The 18,351-nt window shown below is 41.3% G+C and overlaps 1 protein-coding gene across 4 annotated transcripts in view; it reads right to left on the reverse strand.

Annotated features, from left to right (window-relative positions):
- LOC311135706 (ephrin type-A receptor 5-like) overlaps positions 1-18,351 on the reverse strand; it is a 152,386-nt gene that overhangs the window by 14,807 nt on the left and 119,228 nt on the right. For 2 of the 4 annotated variants that reach the window (XM_084169728.1, XM_084169725.1), the window contains exons 6-8: positions 5,148-5,272; positions 2,961-3,120; positions 1,371-1,476 (exon numbers count right to left, since the gene is read on the reverse strand). In XM_084169728.1, coding sequence (XP_084025854.1) covers positions 1,371-1,476; positions 2,961-3,120; positions 5,148-5,272 — 391 coding nt within the window. The remainder of the gene's footprint in view (positions 1-1,370; positions 1,477-2,960; positions 3,121-5,147; positions 5,273-18,351) is intronic. The other 2 variants (XM_084169727.1, XM_084169726.1) reach the window with 2 other exon arrangements.

Here is an 18,351-nt window from a genome sequence, read left to right on the forward strand (position 1 = left end):
ACGGCAGGATGGGATCTATCTGAAGTACTGAGGCCAAGACCACGGCAGGATGGGATCTATCTGAAGTACTGAGGCCAAGACCACGGCAGGATGGGATCTATCTGAAGTACTGAGGCCAAGACCACGGCAGGATGGGATCTATCTGAAGTACTGAGGCCAAGACCACGGCAGGATGGAATCTATCTGAAGTACTGAGGCCAAGACCACGGCAGGATGGGATCTATCTGAAGTACTGAGGCCAAGACCACGGCAGGATGGGATCTATCTGAAGTACTGAGGCCAAGACCACGGCAGGATGGGATCTATCTGAAGTACTGAGGTGCCTAGCATGTTGAAGTTAAGATGCTTGTCATTCTCCTGCCTCCTCTAGATATGTTGTTCAGAACTCTTCCTCGCTCTCTATCTCTGGAAATGTAACTGGGGAACCTGACAGGAGACGATCCAAATACCACCCTATTCCCTTCTAGTGCACTACTCCTTGTTGTCAGCAGCATGCCAGACTTAGTACTGTGACTGTTGCTTTATTACATTTTAGTCATTTAGCAGACGCTCTTATCCAGAGCGACATACAGTTAGTGAGTGCATACACTTTCATTCAATATAGCCTTCATATTATCATGCAATGTAAGCTGTGCAGCATGTGTGAAACAGGATATTGTCTCTGCCTCAGCTTCCTGTGAGGGTATTGTAGAACAACCATAGAAAGAGAATGATTGAAATCATCATTGTATTTCTATGAGAACAACCCCCTCCTCCCCCTGCAGTAGCCTTCACACACCAGACATATGGTCATGCCTGTTAGTTCATCAGCAAGCATAACAATCCAACATGACCAGAGTCTAAAACGTTCTTCACATTAGTATTTCTTATTTTCATTATGAGTGTGCCAAGCACTCAATACGAGCTGGCAGACTGGCACACTGACAGGTTTACATGTTGGCTTTACCAGCAGGCTAAGTGGATAAACAACAGAAACAGAAACAGAAACAGAGAAAGACAGCAAGACAGAGAGAGAGAGAGAGAGAGAGAGAGAGAGAGAGAGAGAGAGAGAGAGAGAGAGAGAGAGAGAGAGAGAGAGAGAGAGAGAGAGAGAGAGAGAGAGAGAGAGAGAGAGAGAGAGAGAGAGAGAGAGAGAGAGAGAGACAGAGACAGACAGAGACAGAGACAGAGACAGAGACAGAGACAGAGACAGAGAGAGAGAGAGAGAGAGAGAGAGAGAGAGAGAGAGAGAGAGAGAGAGAGAGAGAGAGAGAGAGAGAGATAACTAGAGAGAGAGAGGGACACAGACAGGGACAGGCAGGGGACAGAGCCAGGGACAGGCAGAGGACAGAGCCAGGGACACAGACAGGTTGACGGAGATATGATATTACCTTCCACTAAGCAGGAAGCCAGTCACCAGGGCCAGTAGTATAACTCCTACAGTGATGGCTACAGCGACGATGGGGACCTGAGACCGGTCACTGGATGCAGCTACTGCTGGGGGAGAGCAGACGGTTAGACCTGAGACCGATCACTGGACGCAGTTACTGCTGGGGGAGAGCAGACGGTTAGCATTCAGTCTATAGGGGTCCTATACTAAACAGTCTATAGGGGGTCCTATACTAAACAGTCTATAGAGGTCCTTACTAAACAGTCTATAGGGGTCCTATACTAAACAGTCTATAGGGGTCCTATACTAAACAGTCTATAGGGGTCCTATACTAAACAGTCTATAGGGGTCCTATACTAAACAGTCTATAGGGGTCCTATACTAAACAGTGTATAGGGGTCCTATACTAAACAGTCTATAGGGGTCCTATACTAAACAGTCTATAGGGGTCCTATACTAAACAGTCTATAGGGGTCCTATACTAAACAGTCTATAGGGGTCCTATACTAAACAGTCTATAGGGGTCCTATACTAAACAGTCTATAGGGGTCCTATACTAAACAGTCTATAGGGGTCCTATACTAAACAGTCTATAGGGGTCCTATACTAAACAGTCTATAGTGGTCCTATACTAAACAGTCTATAGGGGTCCTATACTAAACAATATATAGGGGTCCTATACTAAACAGTCTATAGGGGTCCTATACTAAAAAGTATATAGGGGTCCTATACTAAACAGTCTATAGGGGTCCTATACTAAACAGTCTATAGGGGTCCTATACTAAACAGTCTATGGGGTCCTATACTAAACAGTCTATAGGGGTCCTATACTAAACAGTCTATAGGGGTCCTATACTAAACAGTCTATAGGGGTCCTATACTAAACAGTCTATAGGGGTCCTATACTAAACAGTCTATAGGGGTCCTATACTAAACAGTCTATAGGGGTCCTATACTAAACAGTCTATAGGGGTCCTATACTAAACAGTCTATAGGGGTCCTATACTAAACAGTCTATAGGGGTCCTATACTAAACAGTCTATAGGGGTCCTATACTAAACAGTCTATAGGGGTCCAATACTAAACAAACCTATATGCCTATCTGGTGTAAACATGCAATAGACTTTCTGTGGAGGCTTTACACAGATCAAGGCTATATACAGATCAATGCTTTATACAGATCAAGGCTTTACACAGATCAAGGCTTTACACAGATCAAGGCTTTATACAGATCAATGCTTTATAACATCTTGTGTATTGTTTAAATTTTTTACATTTTAGTCATTTAGCAGACGCTCTTATCCAGAGCGACTTACAGTTAGTTAGTTTTATACTGGCCCCCCGTGGGAATTGAACCCACAACCCTGGCGTTGCAAACACCATGCTCTATCAACTGAGCTACATCCCTGCCGGCCATTCCCTCCCCTACCCTGGGCCAATTGTGCGCCGCCCATGAGTCTCCCGGTCGCGGCCGGCTGCGACAGAGCCTGGATTCGAACCAGGATCTCTAGTGGCACAGTTAGCACTGCGATGCAGTGCCTTAGACCACTGCGCCACTCAGGAGTACAATGTATATAAATGCATGACTTACAGTAGGGGCTGGTCTCAAACTCGAAGCGTCGGCTGAATCCTCCGTACCCGGCTGATGTTCTGGCTCTGATCTGGAATATGTAAACTGATGATGGCTTCAGCCCATCAGCTACGATTTCTGTTTCCTTGCACTTGATGATGGTGTAGCTGGTCTCCTGGTCCTAGGAGATAGCCCAGAGAGAGAGCCACATGGATGAGTGTGTCTGTGTGTGTGTGTGTGTGTGTTTTGAGTTGTCTGTGTGCGTGTGTGTGTGTGTGTGTGTTTTGTGTTGTCTGTGTGTGTGTGTGACTACGAGCATGTGTAAACTACGGTTGTTTGAAGGTTGTTTAAGGTTGTTAGTAAGAAACTTAGTTATAGGTTGTTCTAGGTTGTTGTAGGTTGTAGTATATAGGTTGTTGTAAGTAGTTGCAGGTACACTACCGGTCAAAAGTTTTAGAACACCTCCTCATTCAAGGGTTTTTCTTTATTTTTACTATTTTCTACATTGTAGAATAATAGTGAAGACATCAAAACTATTAAATAATTCATATGGAATCATGTAGTAACCAAAAAAGTGTTAAACAAATATTTATATTTGAGATTCTTCAAAGTAGCCACCCTTTGCCTTGATGACAGCTTTGCAATCTTGGAATTCTCTCAACCAGCTGCACCTGGAATGCTTTTCCAACAGTCCTGAAGGAGTTCCCACATATGCTGAGCACTTGTTGGCTGCTTTTCCTTCACTCTGCAGTCCGACTCATCCCAAACCATCTCAATTTGGTTAAGGTCAGTGGATTGTGGAGGACAGGTCATCTGATGCAGCACTCCATCACTCTCCTTCTTGGTAAAATAGCCCTTACACAGCCTGGAGGTGTGTTGGGTCATTGTCCTGTTGAAAAACAAATGATAGTCCCACTAAGCACAAACCAGATGGGATGGCGTATCGCTGCAGAATGCTGTGGTAGCCATGCTGGTTAAGTGTGCCTTGAATTCTAAATAAATCACGGCCAGTGTCACCAGCAAAGCACCCCCACACCATAACACCTCCTCCTCCATGCTTTACGGTGGGAAATACACATGCAGAGATCATCCGTTCACCCACACCGCGTCTTACAAAGCCACGGCGGTTGGAACCAAAAATCTCAAATTAGGACTCCATACCAAAGGACAAATTCCAACCGGTCTAATGTCCATTGCTCGTGTTTCTTGGCCCAAGCAGGTCTCTTCTTCTTATTGGTGTCCTTTATAATATAATATGCCATTTAGCAGACGCTTTTATCCAAAGCGACTTACAGTCATGCGTGCATACATTTTTCTTTGTGTATGGGTGGTCCCGGGGATCGAACCCACTACCTTGGCGTTACAAGCGCCGTGCTCTACCAGCTGAGCTAAAGAGGACCAATAGTATTGGTTTCTTTGCAGCAATTTGACCATGAAGGCCTGATTCACGCAGTCTCCTCTGAACAGCTGATGTTGAGATGTGTCTGTTACTTGAACTCTGTGAAGCATTTATTTGGGCTGCAATTTCTGAGGCTGGTAACTCTACTGAACTTATCCTCTGCAGCAGAGGTAACTCTGGGTCTTCCATTCCTGTGGCGGTCCTCATGAGAACCAGTTTCATCTTAGTGCTTGATGTTTTTTGCACTTGAAGAAACTTTAAAAGTTCTTGAAATTTTCCGGATTGACTGACCATGTTTTAAAGTAATATTGGACTGGCGTTTCTCTTTGCTTATTTGAGTTGTTCTTGCCATAATATGGACTTGGTCTTTTACCAAATAGGGCTATCTTCTGTATACCCCCCTACCTTGTCACAACACAACTGACTGGCTCAAACGCATTAAGAAGGAAAGAAATTCCACAAATTAACTTTTAAGAAGTCACACCTGTTAATTGAAATGCATTCCAGGTGACTACCTCATGAAGTTGGTTGAGAGAATGCCAAGAGTGTGCAAAGATTTTATCAAGGCAAAGGTTGGCTATTTGAATAATATCAAATATCAAATATATTTTTGGTTACTACATGATTCCATATGTGTTATTTCATAGTTTTGATGTCTTCACTATTATTCTACAATGTAGAAAATAGTAAAAATAAAGAACCCTTGAATGAGTATGGGTTCTAAAACGTTTGACCAGTAGTGTTGTTGTAGGAAGTTGTGGGTAGTTGTTGATTGTTTGAGGTTGTGTGTGTCTGAGGGTTAGTTGTACCTTCTCAAAGTACTTGATCTCGTACTCCAGGATTATCCCGTTGGGTCTGTCTGGTTCCTGCCACGACACAGAGATACTGTTCTTCCCAGAATTCCCTTTCCTCACCACACTCACCAGAGAAGGGGCTGAAACAGAGGAACAAAGAGAAACAAAATCAATCAATCAATCAATGAATCAAATGTATTTCTGAAACACAACACATACAGTGTAGCAACATCTTACTGAACACTGAACCTGCAAACAACACAGACACAATGGTATGGATGATGTAACATTCTAGCAATGTCCACGGCCCCACAGAGATTAGGCAAAGGCTAAGAAGCCTTCACTAATGACAAACTACTGTCATATATTGAGTAGCTTTCCTCTCCATAATGTTGTATTCTGAAAAAGTATATACAGTATATCATTAGTAGAAGATCAGCAACAGAGGTTTGGACTCCAGTCACATGACTTGATGACTTGAGACTCGACTTGATAGAAAATAAAATAACGTCAGACTTAACTTGGGCTTGGAGCCTCGAAACTCAGGACTCGACTTTGACTAGACACAGATGATGACGATAACTTGAAATTATCTGGCCAGGTTTTGTAATGTTTTATCACTCATTTTGTGGCACAGAGTCAGAGACAGTAGCCGCCCGCAGTCAGCATCGCACTTGCAAAAAAAACTGTGCAGATTGGATAGTGAAAAGCATATTCGGCACTCTGATTGGACCAGCAAACTGTCAATCAACACAGGTCGTGTGAGTTAGCACAGTGGTTGTCAAAGTGGAGAAAGTTTTGGGGCGTCGCAAGTATGAAACTGAATGGGAAAAATACATACTTTCATTGGCTACATACACATTTTTACCATTTAGCAGACGCTCTTATCCAGAGCAACTTACAGTTAGTGAGTGCATACATTATTATACTTTATTCTTTTCATACTGGCCCCCCGTGGGAATCGAACCCACAATCCTGGCGTTGCAAACGCCATGCTTTACCAACTGAGCTACATCCCTGCCAGCCATTCCCTCCCCTTCATGAGACTAGTTGAGTATCTGGAGCATCAGCAATTGTGGGTTCGATTACAGGCTCAAAATGGACAGAAATAAATAACTTTCTTCTGAAACTCGTCAGTCTATTCTTGTTCTGAGAAATTAAGGCTATTCAATGCGAGAAATTGCCAAGAAACGGAAGATCTCGTACAACGCTGTGTACTACTCCCTTCACAGAACAGCACAAACTGGCTCTAACCAGAATAGAAAGAGGAGTGGGAGGCCCTGAGTGGGAGGCCCCCCACAACTGAGCAAGAGGACAAATACATTAGAGTGTCTAGTTTGAGAAACAGACGCCTCACAGGTCCTCAACTGGCAGCTTCATTAAATAGTACCCGCAAAACCCCAGTCTCAACGTCAACAGTGAAGAGGCTACTCCGGGATGCTGACCTTCTAGGCAGAGTTGCAAAGAAAAAGCCATATCTCAGCCAATAAAAATAAAAGATTAAGATCGGCAAAAGAACAGACACTGGACAGAGGAGGATTGGAAAAAAGTGTTATGGACAGACTAATCAAAGTTTGAGGTTTGAAGAAGAACATTTGTGAGACGCAGACCAAATGAAAAAATGCTGGAGGAGTGCTTGATGCCATCTGTCAAGCATGGTGGAGGCAATGTGATGGTCTGTGGGTGCTTTGGTGGTGGTAAAGTGGGAGATTTGTACAGGGTAAAAGGGATCTTGAAGAAGGAAGGCTATCACTCCATTTTGCAACGCCATGCCATAACCTGTGGACGGCACTTGATTGGAGCCAATTTCCTCCTACAATAGGACAATGACCCAAAGCACAGCTCCAAACTATGCAAGACCTATTTAGGGAAGAAGCAGTCAGCTGGTATTCTGTGGAGTGGCCAGCACAGTCACCGGATCTCAGCCCTATTGAGCTGTTGTGGGAGCAGCTTGACCGTATGATACATAAGAAGTGCCCATCAAGCCAATCTAACTTGTGGGAGGTGCTTCAGGAAGCATGGGGTGAAATCTCTTCAGATTACCTCAACGAATTGACAACTAGAATGCAAAAGGTCTGCAAGGCTGTAATTGCTGCAAATTGAGGATTCTTTGACAAAAGCAAAGTTTGAAGGACACAATTATTATTTCAATTAAAAATCATTATTTCTAACCTTGTAAATGACTACATTTCCTATGCATTTTGCTATATGTCCTATTCAAAATAATTTCATGTATGTTTTCATGGAAAACAAGGACATTTCTAAGTGACCCCAAACTTTTGAACGGTAGTGTAACTCGATTTGACTTGCTCTTAGAATGCATGACTTGGACTTGACTCGAGACTCGACCCGTTCTACTCGGGACTCGACTTGAGACTTGGACCTTGTGACTTGAGAGACTTTTTGTGACTCAAATAACAGCGACTTGGTCTCACCTCTGCACAGCATTACTTTAATATAGTGTTGAAAACATTTAGCATGTGTCCCAAATGGCACCCAATGTAGTGCACCATGGGACTCTGGTCAAAAGTAGTGCATTATATAGAAAATAGGGTGCTATTTGGGACGCAGCCATAATTGGTGCGAGGAGAACTTCCAAGTGAATTTAACACGTCAAACAATCTTTTGATTAAACAGATTAAACAAAAGGCATTTTAATTCAAGTCAATTGTGACTCGTTTCAGGAAACTAGGCGTATGTCGCGGGTCACTACTTCACAGGAGAGCCATTTGAACGTAAACTTATTTTTTTAAAATCAAAAAGCGTTTTCTTTGGCAGAAATGCCTTCTGGAACATGTGAACTTTCATGTGCCTTAATTTCAAACTTGTATGCCATCTGTAAATACAAATAAAATTGTTAAATTATGAGCCTAGCTGGTTTAGCCACAGAAAAAGACAGCAACCTTCCCGCTATCCATGATTGGCTAAGATAATGAGTGGGCTGGACATGCCAAGAGATGAGTTCGGATTGGTCTGCCATGTAGAATGCTTCTGTCTACATGAGCTGGTCAGTATGTGTAGGTTATCCTGTCTAACGCGACTAAAAAATATATATTGTGTAGTAGAATTGTATAAGTGTTGCTCCCACTTTCTGGAGGACCGAGTTTTGAAATCAGTGGAATTAGAGTATGATAGCTAAGGAGATGGAGAAAACACGTGTCTCCGGATTACATCTTCAATCAAACTAAGGGCAACCATGGCATCCGTGAAAGGGAGAAGTGTCCATCCATGATGTATATGGTAAGATAGTCTAGCTAGCTACATTTCCAGATATCTCAGATATTTCTAATTTTGACAGAAAGTATTTTTCATTTCAAGTTAAAGTGTACTGTTAGCTAGCTAGCTAACGTTAGCTGGCGGGCTCGCTAGCTAACGTTACGCGTGTGATCTGTGTAGTAATATTATTTGTATCTCAGAGCCATTTGCATTGCTAGTTATCTCCTAATGTTAGCTAGCTAGCTAACATTGAACCTGGTTGGTTAGCTACCTGCAGATTCATGAAGGGTAGTAATGTCATGAGTTGGGATTATGGTTCATTGTTTAGCTAGCTAGCTATATGTCTTAACAAAAGACTTCACTATGGGAGTATCCATTTCAATAGGGCGAGTAAAATGGTAAGTGAGCTGTTCACTCATTTGTGTCTGGAAGTAGCTAGCAAGATAGACAAAGTTAGCCAGTTATCTTGGGTGCTTGACTGCTGTTGTTAGGACAGAATACTCGGATCATCCCTTAAAGAGATTGGTGGTGCTAAAGCTTAAGAGGGAGGTTCGATTCCCACGGGGGGCCAGTATGAAAAATGTACGCACTCACTAATTGTAAGTCGCTCTGGATAAGAGCGTATGCTAAATGACTAACATGTCAATTGAATCACTAAAAAATACAACTTTGCTCAGTTGGTAGAGCATTGCGCTTTCAACGCCAGGGTTGTGGGTTCGATTCCCACGGGGGGCCAGTATGATTTTTTTTTTTTTTAAATACAAAAACATTGTCCTCTTGTTAGTTCCTGATGTAAACTACTTGACATTATACTAGTTCAACTTCTTCTCATGTTCATGTTCTTACTAGGGATACTATCATCAGATCATTACTAGGGATACTATCATCAGATCATTACTAGGGATACTATCATCAGATCATTACTAGCGATACTATCATCAGATCATTACTAGCGATACTATCATCAGATCATTACTAGGGATACTATCATCAGATCATTACTAGGGATACTATCATCAGATCATTACTAGGGATACTATAATCAGATCATTACTAGGGGTACTATCATCAGATCATTACTAGGGATACTATCATCAGATCATTACTAGGGATACTATCATTAGATCATTATTAGCGATACTATCATCAGATCATTACTAGGGATACTATCATCGGATCATTACTAGGGATACTATCATCAGATCATTACTAGGGATACTATCATCAGATCATTACTACGGATACTATCATCAGATCATTACTAGGGATACTATCATCAGATTATTACTAGGGATACTATCATCAGATCATTACTAGGGATACTATCATTAGATCATTACTAGCGATACTATCATCAGATCAATACTATGGATACTATCATCGGATCATTACTATGGATACTATCATCAGATCATTACTAGGGATACTATGATCAGATCATTACTAGGGATACTATCATCAGATCATTAATAGGGATACTATCATCAGATCATTACTAGGGATACTATCATTAGATCATTACTAGGTATAATATCATCAGATCATTACTAAGTATACTATCATCATATCATTACTATGGATAATATCATCAGATCATTACTAGGGATACTATCATCAGATCATTACTAGGGATACTATCATCAGATCATTACTAGGGATACTATCATCAGATCTTTACTAGGGATAATATCATTAGATCATTTCTAGGGATACTATCATCAGATCATTACTAGGAATACTATCATCAGATCATTACTAGGGATACTATCATCAGATCATTACTAGGTATAATATCATCAGATCATTACTAGGTATACTATCATCAGATCATTACTATGGATACTATCATCATATCATTACTAGGGATACTATCATCAGATCATTACTAGGGATACTATCATCAGATCATTACTAGGGATACTATCATCAGAACTTTACCAGGGATAATATAATCAGATCATTACTAGGTAACTATCATTAGATCATTACTAGGGATACTATCATCAGATCATTACTATGGATAATATATTCAAATCATTACTAGGGATACTATCATCAGATCATTACTATGGATACGATCATCACATCATTACTAGGGATACTATCATCAAATCATTACTAGGGATACTATCATCAGATCATTACTAGGGATACTATCATCAGATCATTACTAGGGATACTATCATCAGATTATTACTAGGGATACTATCATCAGATCATAACTAGGGATAATATCATCAGATCATTACTATGGATACTATCATCAGATCATTACTAGGGATACTATCATCAGATCATTACTATGTATAATATCATCAGATCATTACTGTGGATACTATCATCAGATCATTACTATGGATACTATCATCAGATCATTACTATGGATACTATCATCAGATCATTACTGTGGATACTATCATCAGATCATTACTGGGTATACTATCATCAGATCATTACTATGGATACTATCATCAGATCATTACTATGGATACTATCATCAGATCATTACTAGGGATACTATCATCAAATCATTACTTGGGATAATATCATCAGATCATTACTAGGTATAATATAATCAGATCATTACTTGGGATAATATCATCAGATCATTACTATGGATACTATCATCAGATCATTACTACGGATACTATCATCAGATCATTACTAGGGAAACTAACATCAGATCATTACCAGGGATACTATCATCAGATCATTACTAGGGATAATATCATCAGATCATTACTATGGATACTATCATCAGATCATTACTAGGGATACTATCATCAGATCATTACTATGTATAATATCATCAGATCATTACTGGGTATACTATCATCAGATCATTACTATGGATACTATCATCAGATCATTACTAGGGATACTATCATCAGATCATTACTAGGTATAATATAATCAGATCATTACTAGGTATACTATCATCAGATCATTACTATGGATACTATCATCCGATCATTACTATGGATACTATCATCAGATCATTACTACATATACTATCATCAGATCATTACTAGGGATACTATCATCAGATCATTACTAGGGATACTATCATCAGATCATTACTAGGGATACTATCATTAGATCATTACTATGGATACTATCATCAGATCATTACTAGGGATACTATCATCAGATCATTACTAGGGATACTATCAACAGATCATTACTAGGGATACTATCATCAGATCATTACTAGGGAAACTATCATCAGATCATTACTAGGGAAACTATCATCAGATCATTACTAGGGATACTATCATCAGATTGTTACTAGGGATAATATCATCAGATCATTACTATGGATACTATCATCAGATCATTACTAGGGATACTATCATCAGATCATTACTAGGTATAATATCATCAGATCATTACTGGGTATACTATCATCAGATCATTACTATGGATACTATCATCAGATCATTACTAGGGATACTATCATCAGATCATTACTAGGGATACTATCATCAGATCATTACTAGGGATAATATCATCAGATCATTACTAGGTATAATATAATCAGATCATTACTAGGTATACTATCATCAGATCATTACTACGGATACTATCATCAGATCATTACTGCATATACTATCATCAGATCATTACTACGGATGCAATCATCAGATCATTACTATGGATACTATCATCAAATCATTACTAGCGATACTATCATCACATCATTACTAGGGATACAATCATCACATCATTACTAGGGATCCTATCATCAAATCATTACTAGGGATACTATCGTCAGATTTTACTAGGGATACTATCATCAGATCATTACTAGTGATAATATCATCAGATCATTACTAGTGATACTATCATCAGATCATTACTAGGGATACTATCATCAGATCATTACTACGGATACTATCATCAAATCATTACTATGGATACTATCATCAGATCATTACTGGGGATACTATCATCAGATCATTACTAGGGATACTATCATCAGATCATTACTAGGGATACTATCATCAGATCATTACTATGGATACTATCATCAGATCATTACTAGGGATACTATCATCATATCATTACTATGGATACTATCATCATATCATTACTACGGATACTATCATCAGATCATTACTAGGGATATTATCAACAGATCATTACTAGGGATACTATCATCAGATCATTACTGGGGATACTATCATCAGATCATTACTAGGGATAATATCATCAGATCATTACTAGGGATACTATCATCAGATCATTTCTGTGGATACTATCATCAGATCATTACTAGGGATACTATCATCATATCATTACTATGGATACTATCATCATATCATTACTAGGGATAATATCATCAGATCATTACTAGGGATACTATCATCGAATCATTACTAGGGATAATATCATCAGATCATTACTAGTGATACTATCATGAGATCATTACTAGGGATAATATCATCAGACCATTACTAGGGATACTACCATCAGATCATTACTAGGGATATATGTGGGACAGGCTAATTCAGAACAATTTCTGCATTCTGCATTTCTCATTTTCATATCATTAAAATAGTATTTTGTTGAGGACAATCTACAATTCAAATATGTTTACTCTGGTTTCACATACTATTTCGACACTGCAAAGCTTTTCACACAAATAAAAGAAATAGACAGTATCCTTTACTTCTCTACCCATTACACCTTTAAGAGCAGACATCCATCTAGAGGAAATGAGAGCTGGCTCTGTCAGAGAGACATCCATCTAGAGGAAATGAAAGCTGGCTCTGTCAGAGAGACATCCATCTAGAGGAAATGAGAGCTGGCTCTGTCAGAGAGACATCCATCTAGAGGAAATGAGAGCTGGCTCTGTCAGAGAGACATCCATCTAGAGGAAATGAGAGCTGGCTCTGTCAGAGAGACATCCATCTAGAGGAAATGAGAGCTGGCTCTGTCAGAGAGACATCCATCTAGAGGAAATGAGAGCTGGCTCTGTCAGAGAGACATCCATCTAGAGGAAATGAGAGCTGGCTCTGTCAGAGAGACATCCATCTAGAGGAAATGAGAGCTGGCTCTGTCAGAGAGACATCCATCTAGAGGAAATGAGAGCTGGCTCTGTCAGAGAGACATCCATCTAGAGGAAATGAGAGCTGGCTCTGTCAGAGAGACATCCGTCTAGAGGAAATGAGAGCTGGCTCTGTCAGAGAGACATCCATCTAGAGGAAATGAGAGCTGGCTCTGTCAGAGAGACATCCATCTAGAGGAAATGAGAGCTGGCTCTGTGTCAGAGAGACATCCATCTAGAGGAAATGAGAGCTGGCTCTCTGTCAGAGAGACATCCATCTAGAGGAAATGAGAGCTGGCACTGTCAGAGAGACATCCATCTAGAGGAAATGAGAGCTGGCTCTGTCAGAGAGACATCCATCTAGAGGAAATGAGAGCTGGCTCTGTCAGAGAGACATCCGTCTAGAGGAAATGAGAGCTGGCTCTGTCAGAGAGACATCCATCTAGAGGAAATGAGAGCTGGCTCTGTGTCAGAGAGACATCCATCTAGAGGAAATGAGAGCTGGCTCTGTCAGAGAGACATCCATCTAGAGGAAATGAGAGCTGGCACTGTCAGAGAGACATCCATCTAGAGGAAATGAGAGCTGGCTCTGTCAGAGAGACATCCATCTAGAGGAAAAGAGAGCTGGCTCTGTGCTCCTCAGTGGAACGGTGAGATAAAGAGCTGTTAAGTAATACTGAAACAATCCCTTAGGTACCAAAGTGAATTCTCTGCTGCAACTATACAGCGTTCACATTTCAATAGGTCCAGCTAAAACAGAGAAACTATATCCCCTCTTTCTGTCCAGACTAAACTATAATCACTCCCATCTTAAAAGCCTGAAACAGTATCCTCAGCTCTCCAATCTGGAGACATGAGGGGGAAATGGGAGGGAGGGCACAAAATAGGGAGAGAGAGAGAGAGAGAGAGAGAGAGAGAGAGAGAGAGAGAGAGAGAGAGAGAGAGAGAGAGAGAGAGAGAGACACAGACAGACAGACAGACAGACAGACAGACAGACAGACAGACAGACAGACAGACAGACAGACAGACAGACAGACAGACAGACAGACAGACAGACAGACAGACATACATACATACATACATACAGACAGAGAGAGAGAGAGGGAGACACAGAGACAGCGTGAGAGAGGGAGAGGTAACTTCTGTCATCATGAAGTGCTTTAAAAGTCAAGGACTATATCACCTCCACCCCACCATTGACCCTTGACCAACTACAATTAGCATACAAATCCACGGACGACGCAATCGCCGTTGCACTGCACACCGCCCTATCCCACATGGATAAGAGGAATACCTATGTAAGAATGCTGTTCATTGACTACAGCTCTGCCTTCAACACCATAGTACCCTCCAAGCTCATCATTAAGCTCGGGGCCCTGGCTCTGAACTCCTTCCTGTGCAACTGGGTCCAAGATGCACAGGAAGGAGTCGACCCCAGGTGGTGAGGGTAGGCAACAACACCTCTGCCACGCTGATCCTCAACACGGGGGCCAAATAGGCATGTGTGCTCAGCCCCCTCCTGTACTCCCTGTTCACCCAACTCCAACTCAATCATCAAGTTTGCAGACGACACAACAGTAGTAGGCCTGATTACCAACAACGACGAGAAAGCCTACAGGGAGGAGGTTAGAGCCATGGCGGAGTGGTGCCAGGAAAATAACCTCTCCCTCAACATCAACAAAACGAAGGAGCTGATCGTGGACTTCAGGAAACAGAAGAGGGAGCATCCCCCATCCTCATCAACAGGGCCGAAGTGGAGAGGGAGAAAAGCTTCAAGTTCCTCTCCGTGCACATCACTGAGGACCTGAAATGGTCTCGCCACACCAACATTGTGTTGAAGAAGGGCCATAAGACACTCACAAACTTCTACACATGCACCATTGTGAGCATTCTGTCTGGCTGCATCACCGCCTGGTACGGCAACTGCACCGCCCTCAACCTCATGACTCTCCAGAGGGTGGAGCGGTCAGCCCACTCTGCCCTCCAGGACATCTACAGCACTCGATGTCAAAGGTAGGCCAAGAAGATCATTAAGGACCCCAGTCACAGACTGTTCACTCTGCTACCGTCTGACAGACAGAGACAGTACAGGTCCATCGAAGCCAAGACCGAGAGAATGTTGACCAGCTTCTATTACCAGACCATCAGACTGTTGAACAGCTTCTATTACCATCAGACTGTTGAACAGCTTCTATTACCATCAGACTGTTGAACAGCTTCTATTACCATCAGACTGTTGAACAGCTTCTATTACCATCAGACTGTTGAACAGCTTCTATTACCATCAGACTGTTAAACAGCTTCTATTACCAGACCATCAGACTGTTGAACAGCTTCTATTACCATCAGACTGTTGAACAGCTTCTATTACCAGACCATCAGACTGTTGAACAGCTTCTATTACCATCAGACTGTTGAACAGCTTCTATTACCAGACCATCAGACTGTTGAACAGCTTCTATTACCAGACCATCAGACTGTTGAACAGCTTCTATTACCATCAGACTGTTGAACAGCTTCTATTACCATCAGACTGTTGAACAGCTTCTATTACCATCAGACTGTTGAACAGACTCCTGTAGCTCAGTTTACATTTTAGTCATTTAGCAGACGCTCTTATCCAGAGCGACTTACAGTTACATTCTTTTTATTTTTTTCATACTGGCCCCCCGTGGTAATCGAACCCACAACCCTGGCGTTGCAAACGCCATGCTCTACCAACTGAGCTACATCCCTGCCGGCCATTCCCTCCCATACCCTGGACGACGCTGGGCCAATTGTGCGCCGCCCCATGGGTCTCCCAGTCGCGGCCGGCTACGACAGAGCCTGGATTCGAACCAGGATCTAGTGGCACAGCTAGCACTGCGATGCAGTGCCTTAGACCACTGCGCCAGTTGGTAGAGCATGGCGCCTGCAACGCCAGGGTTGTGGGATCGATTTCCACGGGGGGCCAGTATGGAAAATGTATGCACTCACTAACTGTAAGTCGCTCTGGATAAGAGCGTCTGCTAAATGACTAAAATGTAAAATGTAAATGTATTACCAGACAATCAGACTGTTAAAACAGCCATCACTAGCCGGCTACTATGCACACTCAAATTAAATAAAATGGTATTTTCACATGCTTCGTAAACAACAGGTGTAGACTAACAGTGAAATACTTGATTTGATTTGATTACTTAAGGGCCCTTTCCAACAATGTAGAGAGAAAAAAAATATATATATATATACAAACTAGCAAACACACATTCACCCACACAGCCAACGCTGTCCCATGTTATAAAGACATTGAACCACTGGTCACTTCCTGTTTCACACTGTGTATTTAAATACTGTATCCCCGACGTAGCTCATCATAACATGTCTACTACTGTACATTGGATTTTAGTTACACTGTTTATACACACCACATACGTATTATATACTGGATTCTTGACATATCTTACTCTAGTATATCTACTGCTGTACATATCATTCTTAGTATATCTACTGCTGTACATATCATTCTTAGTATATCTACTGCTGTACATATCATTCTTAGTATATCTACTGCTGTACATATCATTCTTAGTATATCTTGTGTTAATTCATCCGGTGGGGTTGAGGTCAGGGCTCTGTGCAGGCTAGTAAAGTTGTTCCACACCGATCTCGGCAAGCATTGTCATGCTGAAACAGGAAAGGGCCTTCCCCAAACTGTTGCCACAAAGTTGGATGCACAGAATCGTCTAGAATGTCATTGTATGCTGTATGCTTTTTTCTCTACATAGCAGGTTTTTATAGAGGACATTTACTGGCTGGATATTTCGTTAGCCCTACAGTGCATTTGGAAAGTATTCAGACCCCTTGACTTTTTCCACATTTTGTTACGTTACAGCATTATTCTAAAATGGATTAAACTGTTTTTTTCTTCCCCTCATCAATCTACACACATTACCCCATAATGACAAAGCAAAAACAGGTTTTTAGTTTTTTTTTGCAAATGTATTAAAAAAAATATATATATATTACATTTACATACGTATTCAGACCCTTTACTCAGTACTTTGTTGAAGCACCTTTGGCAGCGATTACAGCCTCGAGTCTTCTTGGGTATGACGCTACAAGCTTGGCACACCTGTATTTGGGGAGTTTCTCCCATTCTTCTCTGCAGATCCTCTCAAGCGCTGTCAGGTTTAATTGGGAGCGTCGCTGCACAGCTATTTTCAGGTCTCTCCAAAGATGTTCCATCGGGTTCAAGTCCGGGCTCTGGCTGGGCCACTCAAGGACATTCAGAGACTTGTCCTGAAGCCACTCCTGCATTGTCTTGGCTGTGTGCTTAGGGTCGTTGTCCTGTTTGGAAGGTGAACCTTCGCCCCAGTCTGAGGTCCTGAGCGCTCTGGAGTAGGTTTTCATCAAGGATTTCTCTGTACAATCCTGTCTCGGAGCTCTATGGACAATTCCTTCGACCTCATGGCTTGGTTTTTGCTCTGACATGCACTGTCAACCGTGGGAACCCTATATAGACAGGTGTGTGCCTTTCCAAATCATGTCCAACCAATTGAATTTACCACAGGTGGACTCCAATCAAGTTGTAGAAACATCTCAAGGATGATCAATGGAAACAGGATGCACCTGAGCTCAATTTTGACTCTTATAGCAAAGGGTCTGAAAACGTATGTAAATAAGGTATTTCTGTTTTTTATTTTTAATACATTTGCGAAATTCAAAAAAAATAAAACTGTTTTTGCTTTGTCATCATGGGATATTGTGTGTAGATTGATGAGAAAAAACATTTATTTAATCAATTTTAGATTAAGGCTGTAACCTAACAAAATGTAGAAAAAGTGAAGGGGTCTGAATACTTTCCGAATGCACTGTACATAAAACTCAGATGATGAAAGTCTTTGGCATCTTCAGTTCCTGGTTCCTGGCAGGTTCACTTCATTCTATGTTCATTAGCAGATGGAACACCTT

This window comes from Coregonus lavaretus (assembly GCF_964263955.1).
Source record: "Coregonus lavaretus genome assembly, chromosome: 10".
Classification (NCBI taxonomy): Eukaryota; Metazoa; Chordata; class Actinopteri; order Salmoniformes; family Salmonidae; genus Coregonus; species Coregonus lavaretus.